Below are 14,765 nucleotides of genomic sequence, written 5' to 3' on the forward strand. Positions count from 1 at the left end.
CTGTGCTATGCTATGCTATGCTATGCTGTGCTATGCTATGCTATGCTATGCTGCGCTATGCTATGCTATGGTATCTGCAAGCATACGCAGTATGCATGCGTATGTGATCTGCAAGTATATGCGACGTGCAAGCATATGCGATCTGCAAGCATATGCGATGTGCAAGCAGATGCAGTCTGCAAGCAGATGTGATCTGCAAGCATATGCGATTTGCGCCATATATGCAATCTGCAAGCATATGCAATCTGCATGCATATGCGATCTGCAAGCATTTGCAATATGCAAGCATTTGGAATATGCTAGCATTTGGAATATGCAAGCATGCGCAATATGCAAGCATGCGCAGTATGCAAGGATATTGCATATGCAAGCATGGGCAATATGCAATATGCAAGGATATGCGATCTGCAAGCATATGCCATATGCGATCTGCAAGCATATGCGATCTGCAAGCATATGCGATCTGCAAGCATATGCTGTCTGCAAGCATATGCGATCTGCAAGCATTTGCGATCTGCAAGCATATGTGATCTGCAAGCATATGCGATCTGCAAGCATATGCCATATGCGATCTGCAAGCATATGTGATCTGCAAGCATATGCGGTCTGCAAGCATATGCGATCTGCAAGCATATGCAGTCTGCAAGCATATGCAGTCTGCAAGCATATGCAGTCTGCAAGCATATGCGATCTACAAGCATATGCCATTTGCAAGCATATGCGATTTGCAAGCATATGCAATCTGCAAGCAAATGCGATCGGCAAAGAGATGCAGTCTGCAAGCATATGCTATGCTATGCTGTGCTATGCTATGCTATGCTATGCTGCGCTATGCTATGCTATGGTATCTGCAAGCATACGCAGTATGCATGCGTATGTGATCTGCAAGTATATGCGACGTGCAAGCATATGCGATCTGCAAGCATATGCGATGTGCAAGCATATGCGCTCTGCAAGCATATGTGATCTGCAAGCATATGCGATTTGCAAGCATATGCAATCTGCAAGCATATGCGATGTGCAAGCATATGCTATGTGCAAGCATATGTGCTCTGCAAGCATATGTGATCCGCAAGCATATGCGATCTGCAAGCATATGCGATGTGCAAGCATATGCGCTCAGTAACAAAAACAAGAAAGCATGAAAACATGGAAACGTGAAAACCATCGCAGGACTCGAACCTGCTGTCCAGCAAGTGCTATGCTATGCTATGCTATGCTATGCTATGCTATACTATGCGATGATATGCTATACTGCGCTACACTACGCTATCCTATGCTATGCTATGCTATGCTATGCTGCGCTATGCTATGCTATGCTATCTGCAAGCATATGCAGTATGCAAGCATATGTGATCTGCAAGCGTATGCGATGTGCAAGCATATGCAATGTGCAAGCATATGCGCTCTGCAAGCATATGGGATGTGCAAGCATATGCGCTCTGCAAGCATATGTGATTTGCAAGCATATGCCATGTGCAAGCATATGCAATCTGCAAGCGTATGCGCTCTGCAAGCATATGCGATGTGCAAGCATATGCGATGTGCAAGCATATGCGATGTGCAAGCATATGCGATCTGCAAGCATATGCGGTATGCAAGCAATGCAGTATGCAAACATATGCGATCTGCAAGCAAATGCGATCTGCAAGCATATGGGATATGCAAGCGTATGCGATCTGCAAGCATATGCTGTCTGCAAGCATATGCGATCTGCAAGCATATGCTGTCTGCAAGCATATGCGATTCTGCAAGCATATGCTATCTGCAAGCATATGTGATCTGCAAGCATATGCGATCTGCAAGCATATGCCATATGCGATCTGCAAGCATATGTGATCTGCAAGCATATGCGGTCTGCAAGCATATGCAATCTGCAAGCATATGCAGTCTGCAAGCATATGCAGTCTGCAAGCATATGCAGTCTGCAAGCATATGCAGTCTGCAAGCATATGCGACCTACAAGCATATGCCATTTGCAAGCATATGCGATTTGCAAGCATATGCAATCTGCAAGCAAATGCGATCTGCAAGCATATGCGATCTGCAAAGAGATGCAGTCTGCAAGCATATGCGATCTGCGCCATATATGCAATCTGCAAGCATATGCGATCTGCAAGCATATGCAATATGCAAGCATATGCGCATATGCAAGCATATGCGCATGCGATCTGCAAGCATATGCGATCTGCAAGCAGATGCAGTCTGCAAGCAGATGCAGTCTGCAAGCATATGCGATCTGCGCCATATATGCAATCTGCAAGCATATGCAATCTGCATGCATATGCGATCTGCAAGCATTTGCAATATGCAAGCATTTGGAATATGCTAGCATTTGGAATATGCAAGCATGCGCAATATGCAAGCATGCGCAGTATGCAAGGATATTGCATATGCAAGCATGGGCAATATGCAATATGCAAGGATATGCGATCTGCAAGCATATGCCATATGCGATCTGCAAGCATATGCGATCTGCAAGCATATGCGATCTGCAAGCATATGCTGTCTGCAAGCATATGCGATCTGCAAGCATTTGCGATCTGCAAGCATATGTGATCTGCAAGCATATGCGATCTGCAAGCATATGCCATATGCGATCTGCAAGCATATGTGATCTGCAAGCATATGCGGTCTGCAAGCATATGCGATCTGCAAGCATATGCAGTCTGCAAGCATATGCAGTCTGCAAGCATATGCAGTCTGCAAGCATATGCGATCTACAAGCATATGCCATTTGCAAGCATATGCGATTTGCAAGCATATGCAATCTGCAAGCAAATGCGATCGGCAAAGAGATGCAGTCTGCAAGCATATGCGATCTGCGCCATATATGCAATCTGCAAGCATATGCGATCTGCAAGCAATGCAATACGCAAGCATATGCAATCTGCAAGCATATGCAATCTGCAAGCATATGCAATCTGCATGCAGATCGCATATGCGATCTGCAAGCATATGCAATCTGCAAGCATTTTCAATATGCAAGCATTTGGAATATGCAAGCATGCGCAATATGCAAGCATGCACAATATGCAAGGATATTGCATATGCAAGCATGGGCAATATGCCATATGTAAGGATATTGCATATGCAAGCATTTGCAATACGCAAGCATTTGCAATCCGGATGCACCCGAACGTCCGGATGCACCCGAACGTGTCCGGACCCGGACGAGAGCTACGGCACCCTCGGGACCGCAGGGACCGCGCCTCGTCCGGAGTTCGATGCTTGTCCGGTTGTCCGGTTGTCCGGAGCATTTTGGAAATTCCGGGTCGGGAGCGTGCCGTACGCGCTAAAGACCGCGCCAAAAAGAACGGGAGGTCGCCGGTTCGATCCTCACCGAGGTTATGTTTTATGTTTCATATATGTGCATATATTATATGCATATATGTGATATGCAATATGCAGCGATATGCAGCGATATGCGATATGCAGCGATATGCAATTTGCGATATGCGATATGCGGTATGTGATATGCGATATGCCATATATGCAGCGATATGGGATATGCGATATGCGATATGCAATATGCAATATGCAATATGCAATATGCAATATGCAATATGCAATATGCAATATGCAATATGCAATATGCAATATGCAATATGCAATATGCAATATGCGATATGCAATATGCGATATGCGATATGCGATACGCGATACACAATATGCGATATGCGATATGCGATATGCGATATGCGATATGCGATATGCGATATGCAATATGCAATATGCGATATGCAATATACGATATGCGATATGTTATACGTATGCGCATGCATCTGCATTATGCAAACATATACAGTCTGCAAGCATGTGCCATATGCGATCTGCAAGCATATGCGATCTGCAAGCATATGCCATATGCGATCTGCAAGCATATGCGATCTGCAAGCATATGCAATGTGCAAGCGTATACGCTCTGCAAGCATATGTGATCTGCAAGCGTATGCGGTGTGCAAGCATATGCAATGTGCAAGCATATGCGCTCTGCAAGCATATGGGATGTGCAAGCGTATGCGATCTGCAAGCATATGTGATCTGCAAGCATATGCGATCTGCAAGCATATGCGATGTGCAAGGGTATGCGATCTGCAAGCATACGTGATCTGCAAGCATATGTGATCTGCAAGCATATGCGATGTGCAAGCGTATGCAATCTGCAAGCATATGCGCTCTGCAAGCATATGAGATGTGCAAGCGTATGTGATCTGCAAGCATATGCGATGTGCAAGCGTATGCGATGTGCAAGCATATGTGCTCTGCAAGCATATGTGATTCGCAAGCATATGCGATCTGCAAGTATATGGGATGTGCAAGCATATGTGATCCGCAAGCATATGCGATCTGCATGCATATGCGATGTGCAAGCATATGCGCTCAGTAACAAAAACAAGAAAGCATGAAAGCATGGAAACGTGAAAACCATCACAGGACTCGAACCTGCTGTCCAGCAAGTGCTATGCTATGCTATGCTATGCTATGCTATGCTATGCTATGCTATGCTATGCTATGCTATGCTATGCTATGCTATGCTATGCTATGCTATGCTATGCTATGCTATGCTATGCTATGCTATGCTATGCTATGCTATGCTATACTATGCTATGCTATGCTGCGCTACACTACACTACGCTATGCTATGCTATGCTATGCTATGCTATGCTATGCTATGCTATGCTGCGCTATGCTATGCTATGCTATCTGCAAGCATATGCAGTATGCAAGCATTTGTAATCTGCAAGCATATGCGATGTGCAAGCATATGCGATCCGCAAGTATATGCAATGTGCAGGCATATGGGATGTGCAAGCGTATGCGATCTGCAAGCATATGTGATCTGCAAGCATATGCGATCTGCAAGCATATGTAATGTGCAAGCATATGCGCTCTGCAAGCATATGTGATCTGCAAGCATGTGCGATGTGCAAGCATATGCAATCTGCAAGCATATGCGCTTTGCAAGCATATGGGATGTGCAAGCGTATGAGATATGCAAGCATATGCGATGTGCAAGCATATGTGATGTGCAAACATATGCGCTCTGCAAGCATATGCGATCTGCAAGCATATGCGATGTGCAAGCATATGTGCTCTGCAAGTATATGTGATCCACAAGCATATGCGATCTGCAAGCATATGCGGTATGCAAGCAATGCAGTATGCAAACATATGCAATCTGCAAGCAAATGCGATCTGCAAGCATATGCGATCTGCAAGCATATGTGATCCGCAAGCATATGCGATCTGCAAGTATATGCGATGTGCAAGCATATGCGATCTGCAAGCATATGCGATCTGCAAGTGTATGCGCTCTGCAAGCATATGGGATGTGCAAGCGTATGCGATCTGCAAGCATATGCGATCTGCAAAGAGATGCAGTCTGCAAGCATATGCGATCTGCGCCATATATGCAATCTGCAAGCATATGCGATCTGCAAGCATATGCAATATGCAAGCATATGCGATCTGCAAGCAGATGCGATCTGCAAGCAGATGCAGTCCGCAAACAGATGCAGTCTGCAAGCATATGCGATCTGCGCCATATATGCAATCTGCAAGCATATGCAATCTGCATGCATATGCGATCTGCAAGCATTTGCAATATGCAAGCATTTGGAATATGCAAGCATGCGCAATATGCAAGCATGCGCAATATGCAAGCATGCGCGATATGCAAGGATATTGCATATGCAAGCATGGGCAATATGCAATATGCAAGGATGTGCGATCTGCAAGCATATGCCATATGCGATCTGCAAGCATATGCGATCTGCAAGCATATGCGATCTGCAAGCATATGCGATCTGCAAGCATATGTCATATGCGATCTGCAAGCATATGTCATATGCGATCTGCAAGCATATGTGATCTGCAAGCATATGCGATCTGCAAGCATATGCCATATGCGATCTGCAAGCATATGTGATCTGCAAGCATATGCGATCTGCAAGCATATGCAATCTGCAAGCATATGCGACCTGCAAGCATATGCCATATGCTATCTGCAAGCATATGCCATATGCGATCTGCAAGCATATGCCATATGCGATCTGCAAGCCTATGCCGTCTGCAAGCATATGCGATCTGCAAGCAAATGCCGTATGCGATCTGCAAGCATATGCCATATGCGATCTGCAAGCATATGCTGTCTGCAAGCATATGCGATCTGCAAGCATATGCTGTCTGCAAGCATATGCGATCTGCAAGCATATGCTGTCTGCAAGCATATGCGATCTGCAAGCATATGCTGTCTGCAGGCATCTGCAATCATATGCGATCTGCAAGCACACGTGATCTGCAAGCATATGCGATCTGCAAGCATATGCCATATACGACCTGCAAGCATATGTCATCTGCAAGCATATGCGGTCTGCAAGCATATGCAATATGCAAGCATTTGCAATATGCAAGCATTTGCAATCCGTCGTATGCACCCGAACGTCCGGATGCACCAGAACGTGTCCGGACCCGGACGAGAGCTACGGCACCCTCGGGACCGCAGGGACCGCGCCTCGTCTGACCGTCCGTCCGTCCGTCCGGGTGGCCGCTTGCTGTTTTCGCGTTTTTCGGGGTGTCGTCCGCGGTTTCGGAGCCGCGCCTTTTAGGCTAGCTCCGTCGCCGCGTGGGAGCCGCGGTCGTCGGTTCGCGTCCCGCCGTCGCCGCTTGTTTCGTCTTCTTCCTTCGTTCGGTTCGGCGCCCCGCGCCGCACCGCACCACACCTGCCCCCGCGGAAGGCGCCCCGGAGCATGGCCGTGGGCCGCTTCGTCGGGCACGCTAGCTCCGATATCTAGTGGGAGTCGCGGTCGCCGGTTCGACCCCGGCGCGGGCGTGTCGATGTGTCCTTTTTTGTGTTGCTTCGTCGCTCGGCGCCCGCACGCTTCTTTTTTCTATTTTCTTATATTTTCGGACCGTGCACGGTGCAATGCGCGCCGCACCGTGTTCGCGTCATTCGACACGCAAGCGCACCGAATTGTTGTTAATTGTTAATTGTAATTCGATACACAAGCGCGCCCAACCACGCAAATTAACACTTAACATGTACCCAGCCGTGCAATTTAACCTGCATTTTGGCGCGTGATTCCTTTAGAGTACACCGAAACGCGCAATTAAACACGCAATTTGACGCACACACAGATATGCGCGTTTGCTATATTTGTCTTCACTTACAGTAGTGCGGAGCGCTGAATCATACGAAAGCCGCCAGCTGCAAATTAGGAAAGCCGGCGGCTGTATACTGGTTGGTGGTGCCGCCAATGCAAGCTGTGACTTAAGACGGCTTCCGTCAGTTATGGCAGACACACCGAATGATTTACCCCAGCGGCCCGCAACTCGTGGTCGCGAGCGCCTAGGTACACTTGCTGGCGGTTTTCATTTTAGAGGCACAAGTGCGTCAAACACACCCCTCAGCGTGGATGCAGCTCGGATGCGGGATGCTCGTCTGGATCCGCGGCACAGGGCTGCAGAGCAGCAGCGAGACACTGCTGCACAAGCTGCTGCTCGTGAAGACCCAGAGTACGGGGCTGTGGAGCAGCAACACCGCCGAGACACGGAGGGACGGGCTGTGGGGCAGCACCACCGCCAAGACCCGGAGCGCAGGGCTGCGGAACAGCAGCGTCACACCGCTGCAGGAGCTGCTGCCCGTCAAGATCTGGAGCGCAGGGCTGCGGAACAGCAGCGTAACACCGCTGCACGAGCTGCTGCCCGTCAAGATCCGGAGTGCAGGGCTGCGGAACAGCAGCGTAACACCGCTGCACGAGCTGCTGCCCATCAAGATCCGGAGCACAGGGCTGCGGAACAGCAGCGTAACACCGCTGCACGAGCTGTTGCCCGTCAAGATCCGGAGCGCAGGGCTGCAGAACAGCAGCGTAACACTGCTGCACGAGCTGCTGCCCGTCAAGATCCGGAGCACAGGGCTGCGGAACAGCAGCGTCACACCGCTGCACGAGCTGCTGCCCGTCAAGATCCGGAGCGCAGGGCTGCGGAACAGCAGCGTGACACCGCTGCACGAGCTGTTGCCCGTCAAGATCCGGAGCGCAGAGCTGTGGAACAAGAGCGTGACACCGCTGCACACGCACAGGGCCGTGCTCAGGTGCATGCAATACAGCTTCCACAAGCCAGCTTACTTGAACGCTTGCGGAACCTAATGCGGTTTCCCTGTTTGCACGAGGGCCAGCACCCACGGCCGCCTGATTTTCTGGAGGCCATTCCGGAAGGGCGCGTGCAGGATTTGCCCGGCGGTGAACTCCCGGTGGATCGGCAGGTACCCTACGAAAAGCACTTGCATCTTGCAAGCAGGATGGCCGCCGCGTTGCGTCGACACATGCCTTCGCGGGTGTGTGCCGTCTGCTCTGAACAGTGCTCGGAGGAACAGTCCACGCTCCGTGCCTGGCTGGACATTCCCAATGTGGACCTTTTGCGCGCCGACATCATGTGCACCGCCGCAGTGCCGCGTCATGCGCGTACCCTGGCTTGGCGGCGCATGCCCTGCACTGCCCAAGGTACCGCACCACCGCCGCCAGATCCGGTTCTGCCGGCTCGGTATCGTATCGGCAGATCCGAACGCGCGAGTAGTGCTGGCATCGGTGGTGACCCTGATCGAGCGGCATTCGTAGATGAAGATGCGTTAGCAGTTGACAGCGACGGTGGAGACAACGGGACTAATGAGCCAGGTGCTGCAGATGACGCGGCCACAATGCAGCTACCTCCGGAATTACAACCCCATCCACCGCGGGTGCAGCCGCGGCCTTGCGTCGATGACCCAATAAGTGTGGAGGTTCCGTTTTGCATGCGTCTTGATACAGAGTTGCCGAACCGGACCGTGTTCCCACACGATGATGCTCCGGATGAATTCACCATCTGCACCTCGTGCGAGAAGGCACTCGCAGGTAAGCAATTGTTCTGTCTCCTATACAGCCAGTCCCTCCGTCCATTGGATCATGCTGTTCAGCACCTTTGTTTCGTCCAGCCGTTTTCTCTGTGCGGCCGGTATGGCCTTCCCCTTCGGCTCTTCTTCTTCTTCTTCTCGTTTAAACACCTTATCTTTCAATTGTGCCTGCCCGATACCCACCTCCCGCCGCTTTTGTTGCAGCACGCCGAATACCTGAAGCGGCTTTGGCACGACTCGATCCGGGTGACGTGCCATCTGTTAATCACCTGGGCGATCCCTTGCCTGCGCCCACGTTCGTGGAGAGTCAACTGCTAGGGCGGGGCCGTCTCATGCAGCAGCTCATGATTGTACATCTCGCGGGCCGCCCTCCCGAGGTATTGCCATGTGCCGTTCAATCTCATGGCATCGCGGTCGTAAACCCTGACCCCAATATGCTACGGGGCCAGTTGCCCGCGCGTGTTGCGGATTTGGCTGGCGCTTTCACGGTGGTTTGCGTGGATCAAGTCCGAGACCGGCAGGACTTGCTGGATCGTGTCCGCCGTGCACCCGAACGTCCGGATGCACCCGAACGTGTCCGGACCCGGACGAGAGCTACGGCACCCTCGGGACCGCAGGGACCGCGCCTCGTCGCCGTAGCTCATATGTTATGAGCGGAGGCCTATCCCGAGTTCGATGGTTGTCCGGTTGTCCGTCCGGTTGTCCGTCCGGAGCGTTTTGGAAATTCCGGGTCGGGAGCGTGCCGTACGCGCTTAAGACTGCGCCGGAAAAAATGGAAGGTCGCCGGTTCGATCCCTACCGCAATTATGTTTTATGTTTCATATATGTGCATATATGCATATATGTATATGCGATATGCAATATGCAGCGATATGCAGCGATATGCGATATGCAGCGATATGCAATTTGCGATATGCGATATGCGGTATGCAATTTGCGATATGCGATATGCGGTATGCAATATGCGATATGCGATATGCGATATGCGATATGCGATATGCGATATGCGATATGCGATATGCGATATGCAATATGCGATATGCGATATGCGATATGCGATATGCGATATGCAATATGCGATATGCGATATGCGATATGCGATATGCAATATGCAATATGCGATATGCAATATACGATATGCGATATGTTATACATATGCGCGTGCATCTGCATTATGCAAGCATACACAGTCTGCAAGCATGTGCCATATGCGATCTGCAAGCATATGCGATCTGCAAGCATATGCCATATGCGATCTGCAAGCATATGCCATATGCGATCTGCAAGCATATGCCAAATGCAACCATCTGCCAACTGCAAGCATTTGCGATCTGCAAGCATATGCGATCTGCAAGCATATGCGATATGCAAGCATATGCGATATGCGATCTGCAAGCATATGCGTTATGCGGTCTGCAAGCATAGGCGATCTGCAATCTGCAAGCATATGCGCTATGCTATGCTATGCTACGCTATGCTGCGCTATGCTATGCTATGCTATGCTATGCTATGCTATGCTGCGCTATGCTATGATATGCTATGCTATGCTGCGCTGTGTTATGCTATGCTGCGCTATGCTATGCTATGCTGCGCTATGTTATGCTATGCTATGCTATCCTGCGCTATGCTATGCTATGCTATGCTATGCTGCGCTATGCTATGCTATGCGATGCTATGCTGTGCTGTGATCTATACGCATATGCGATCTGCAAGCATATGCTGTCTGCAAGCATATGCCATATGCTATCTGCAAGCATATGCGATCTGCAAGCATATGCCATATGCTATCTGCAAGCATATGTGATCTGCAAGCGTATGCGGTCTGCAAGCATATGCGATTTGCAAGCATATGCAATCTGCAAGCAAATGCGATCTGCAAAGATATGCGATCTGCAAAGAGATGCAGTCTGCAAGCATATGCGATCTGCGCCATATATGCAATCTGCCAGCATATGCGATCTGCGCCATATATGCAATCTGCAAGCATATGCGATCTGCGCCATATATGCAATCTGCAAGCATATGCGATCTGCGCCATATATGCAATCTGCAAGCATATGCGATCTGCAAGCATATGCAATATGCAAGCATATGCGATCTGCAAGCATATGCGATCTGCAAGCAGAAGCAGTCTGCAAGCAGATGCAGTCTGCAATCAGATGCAGTCGCCAAGCATATGCAGTCTGCAAACAGATGCAGTCTGCAAGCATATGCGATCTGCATGCATATGCGATCTGCAAGCATTTGCAATAGCCAAGCATTTGGAATATGCAAGCATGCGCAATATGCAAGCATGCGCAATATGCAATATACGGCATATATATTGCATATATAGCCAAGGATATGCGATCCGCAAGGATATGCGATCTGCAAGCATATGCCATATGCGATCTGCAAGCATATGCCATATGCGATCTGCAAGCATATGCAATCTGCAAGCATATGCGATCTGCAAGCATATGCCATATGCGATCTGCAAGCATATGTGATCTGCAAATATGCCATATGCGATCTGCAAGCATATGCGATCTGCAAGCATATGCGATCTGCAAGCATATGCGACCTGCAAGTATATGCGACCTGCAAGCATATGCCGTATGCGATCTGCAAGCATATGCCATATGCGATCTGCAAGCCTATGCCGTCTGCAAGCATTTGCAATATGCAAGCATTTGGAATATGCAAGCATTTGGAATATGCATAGCATGCGCAATATGCAAGCATGCGCAATATGCAAGCATATGCAATATGCAAGCATATGCATGCATCTGCAAGCATATGCAGTCTGCAAGCATATGCGATCTACAAGCATATGCCATTTGCAAGCATATGCGATTTGCAAGCACATGCAATCTGCAAGCAAATGCGATCTGCAAGCATATGCGATCTGCAAAGAGATGCAGTCTGCAAGCATATGCGATCTGCGCCAGATATGCAATCTGCAAGCATATGCGATCTGCAAGCATATGCAATCTGCAAGCATATGCAATCTGCAAGCATATGCAATCTGCATACATATGCGATCTGCAAGCATATGCGATCTGCAAGCATATGCAATATACAAGCATATGCAATATGCAAGCATTTGCAATATGCAAGCATTTGCAATATGCAAGCATTTGCAATATGCAAGCATTTGGAATATGCAAGCATTTGGAATATGCAAGCATGCGCAATATGCAAGCATGCGCAATATGCAAGCATATGCAATATGCAAGCATATGCGATCTGCAAGCATATGCAGTCTGCAAGCATATGCGATCTACAAGCATATGCCATTTGCAAGCATATGCGATTTGCAAGCACATGCAATCTGCAAGCAAATGCGATCTGCAAGCATATGCGATCTGCAAAGAGATGCAGTCTGCAAGCATATGCGATCTGCGCCAGATATGCAATCTGCAAGCATATGCGATCTGCAAGCATATGCAATCTGCAAGCATATGCAATCTGCAAGCATATGCAATCTGCATACATATGCGATCTGCAAGCATATGCGATCTGCAAGCATATGCAATATACAAGCATATGCAATATGCAAGCATTTGCAATATGCAAGCACATGCAATATGCAAGCATTTGCAATATGCAAGCATTTGGAATATGCAAGCATGCGCAATATGCAAGCATGCGCAATATGCAAGGATATTGCATATGCAAGCATGGGCAATATGCAATATGTAAGGATATTGCATATGCAAGCATTTGCAATACGCAAGCATTTGCAATCCGGATGCACCCGAACGTCCGGATGCACCCGAACGTGTGCGGACCCGGACGAGAGCTACGGCACCCTCGGGACCGCAGGGACCGCGCCTCGTCCGGAGTTCGATGCTTGTCCGGTTGTCCGGTTGTCCGGAGCATTTTGGAAATTCCGGGTCGGGAGCGTGCCGTACGCGCTAAAGACCGCGCCAAAAAGAACGGGAGGTCGCCGGTTCGATCCTCACCGAGGTTATGTTTTATGTTTCATATGTGTGCATATATTATATGCATATATGTAAATGCGATATGCAATATGCAGCGATATGCAGCGATATGCGATATGCAGCGATATGCAATTTGCGATATGCGATATGCGGTATGTGATATGCGATATGCCATATATGCAGCGATATGGGATATGCGATATGCGATATGCAATATGCAATATGCAATATGCAATATGCAATATGCAATATGCAATATGCAATATGCAATATGCAATATGCGATATGCAATATGCGATATGCGATATGCGATACGCGATACACAATATGCGATATGCAATATGCGATATGCGATATGCGATATGCGATATGCAATATGCAATATGCGATATGCAATATACGATATGCGATATGTTATACGTATGCGCATGCATCTGCATTATGCAAACATATACAGTCTGCAAGCATGTGCCATATGCGATCTGCAAGCATATGCGATCTGCAAGCATATGCCATATGCGATCTGCAAGCATATGCGATCTGCAAGCATATGCAATGTGTAAGCGTATACGCTCTGCAAGCATATGTGATCTGCAAGCGTATGCGGTGTGCAAGCATATGCAATGTGCAAGCATATGCGCTCTGCAAGCATATGGGATGTGCAAGCGTATGCGATCTGCAAGCATATGTGATCTGCAAGCATATGCGATCTGCAAGCATATGCGATGTGCAAGGGTATGCGATCTGCAAGCATATGTGATCTGCAAGCATATGTGATCTGCAAGCATATGCGATCTGCAAGCATATGCAATCTGCAAGCATATGCGCTCTGCAAGCATATGAGATGTGCAAGGGTATGCAATCCGCAAGCATATGCGATGTGCAAGCATATGCGATGTCCAATCATATGTGCTCTGCAAGCATATGTGATCCGCAAGCATATGCGATCTGCAAGTATATGCGATGCGCAAGCATATGTGCTCAGTACCAAAACCAAGAAAGCATGACAGCATGGAAACGTGAAAACCATCGCAGGACTCGACCCGGCTGTCCAGCAAGTGCTATGCTATGCTATGCTATGCTATGCTATGCTATGCTATGCTATGCTATGCTATGCTATGCTATGCTATGCTATGCTATGCTATGCTATGCTATGCTATGCTATGCTATGCTATGCTATGCTATGCTATGCTATGCTATGCTATACTATGCTATGCTATGCTATGCTGCGCTGCACTACACTATGCTATGCTATGCTATGCTATGCTATGCTATGCTATGCTGCGCTATGCTATGCTATGCTATCTGCAAGCATATGCAGTATGCAAGCATTTGTAATCTGCAAGCATATGCAACGTGCAAGCATATGCCATATGCGATCTGCAAGCATATGCCATATGCGATCTGCAAGCATATGCCATATGCGATCTGCAAGCATATGCCATATGCGATCTGCAAGCATATGCCATATGCAATCTGCAAGCATATGCGATCTGCAAGCATATGCAATGTGCAAGCATATACGCTCTGCAAGCATATTTGATCTGCAAGCGTATGCGGTGTGCAAGCATATGCAATATGCAAGCATATGCGCTCTGCAAGCATATGGGATGTGCAAGCGTATGCGATCTGCAAGCATATGTGATCTGCAAGCATATGCGATCTGCAAGCATATGCGATGTGCAAGCATATGCGATCTGCAAGCATATGTGATCTGCAACCATATGTGATCTGCAAGCATATGCGATGTGCAAGCATATGCAATCTGCAAGCATATGCGCTCTGCAAGCATATGGGATGTGCAAGCGTATGCGATGTGCAAGCATATGCGATGTGCAAGCATATGCGATGTGCAAGCATATCTGCTCTGCAAGCATATGTGATCCGCAAGCATACACGATCTGCAAGTATATGCGATGTGCAAGCATATGCGCTCAGTAACAAAAACG

At 48.4% G+C, this 14,765-nt stretch overlaps 3 protein-coding genes across 3 annotated transcripts; 1 reads left to right on the forward strand and 2 right to left on the reverse strand.

The window, feature by feature from the left end:
• Positions 1-1,333: 1,333 nt before the first annotated feature.
• VOLCADRAFT_68908 (uncharacterized protein) lies at positions 1,334-1,555 on the forward strand (the record flags this gene model as incomplete). The annotated part of the gene is made up of 1 exon (XM_002957957.1): positions 1,334-1,555. A coding segment is annotated over one exon (222 nt), but the record flags the coding sequence as incomplete, so codon positions are not given.
• Positions 1,556-3,362: 1,807 nt separating this feature from the next.
• VOLCADRAFT_99209 (uncharacterized protein) lies at positions 3,363-3,791 on the reverse strand (the record flags this gene model as incomplete). The annotated part of the gene is made up of 1 exon (XM_002957974.1): positions 3,363-3,791. One exon carries the CDS (start codon positions 3,789-3,791, stop codon positions 3,363-3,365), a length of 429 nt encoding a protein of 142 aa, XP_002958020.1.
• A 2,178-nt stretch (positions 3,792-5,969) lies between these two features.
• On the reverse strand, positions 5,970-14,336 carry VOLCADRAFT_68805 (uncharacterized protein; the record flags this gene model as incomplete). Its single annotated transcript, XM_002957975.1, has 3 exons — positions 5,970-6,172; positions 10,077-10,327; positions 14,173-14,336. Coding segments are annotated over 3 exons (618 nt in total), but the record flags the coding sequence as incomplete, so codon positions are not given.
• Positions 14,337-14,765: the final 429 nt, after the last annotated feature.

Source organism: Volvox carteri (assembly GCF_000143455.1).
Source record: "Volvox carteri f. nagariensis unplaced genomic scaffold VOLCAscaffold_83, whole genome shotgun sequence".
NCBI classification, from domain to species: Eukaryota; Viridiplantae; Chlorophyta; class Chlorophyceae; order Chlamydomonadales; family Volvocaceae; genus Volvox; species Volvox carteri.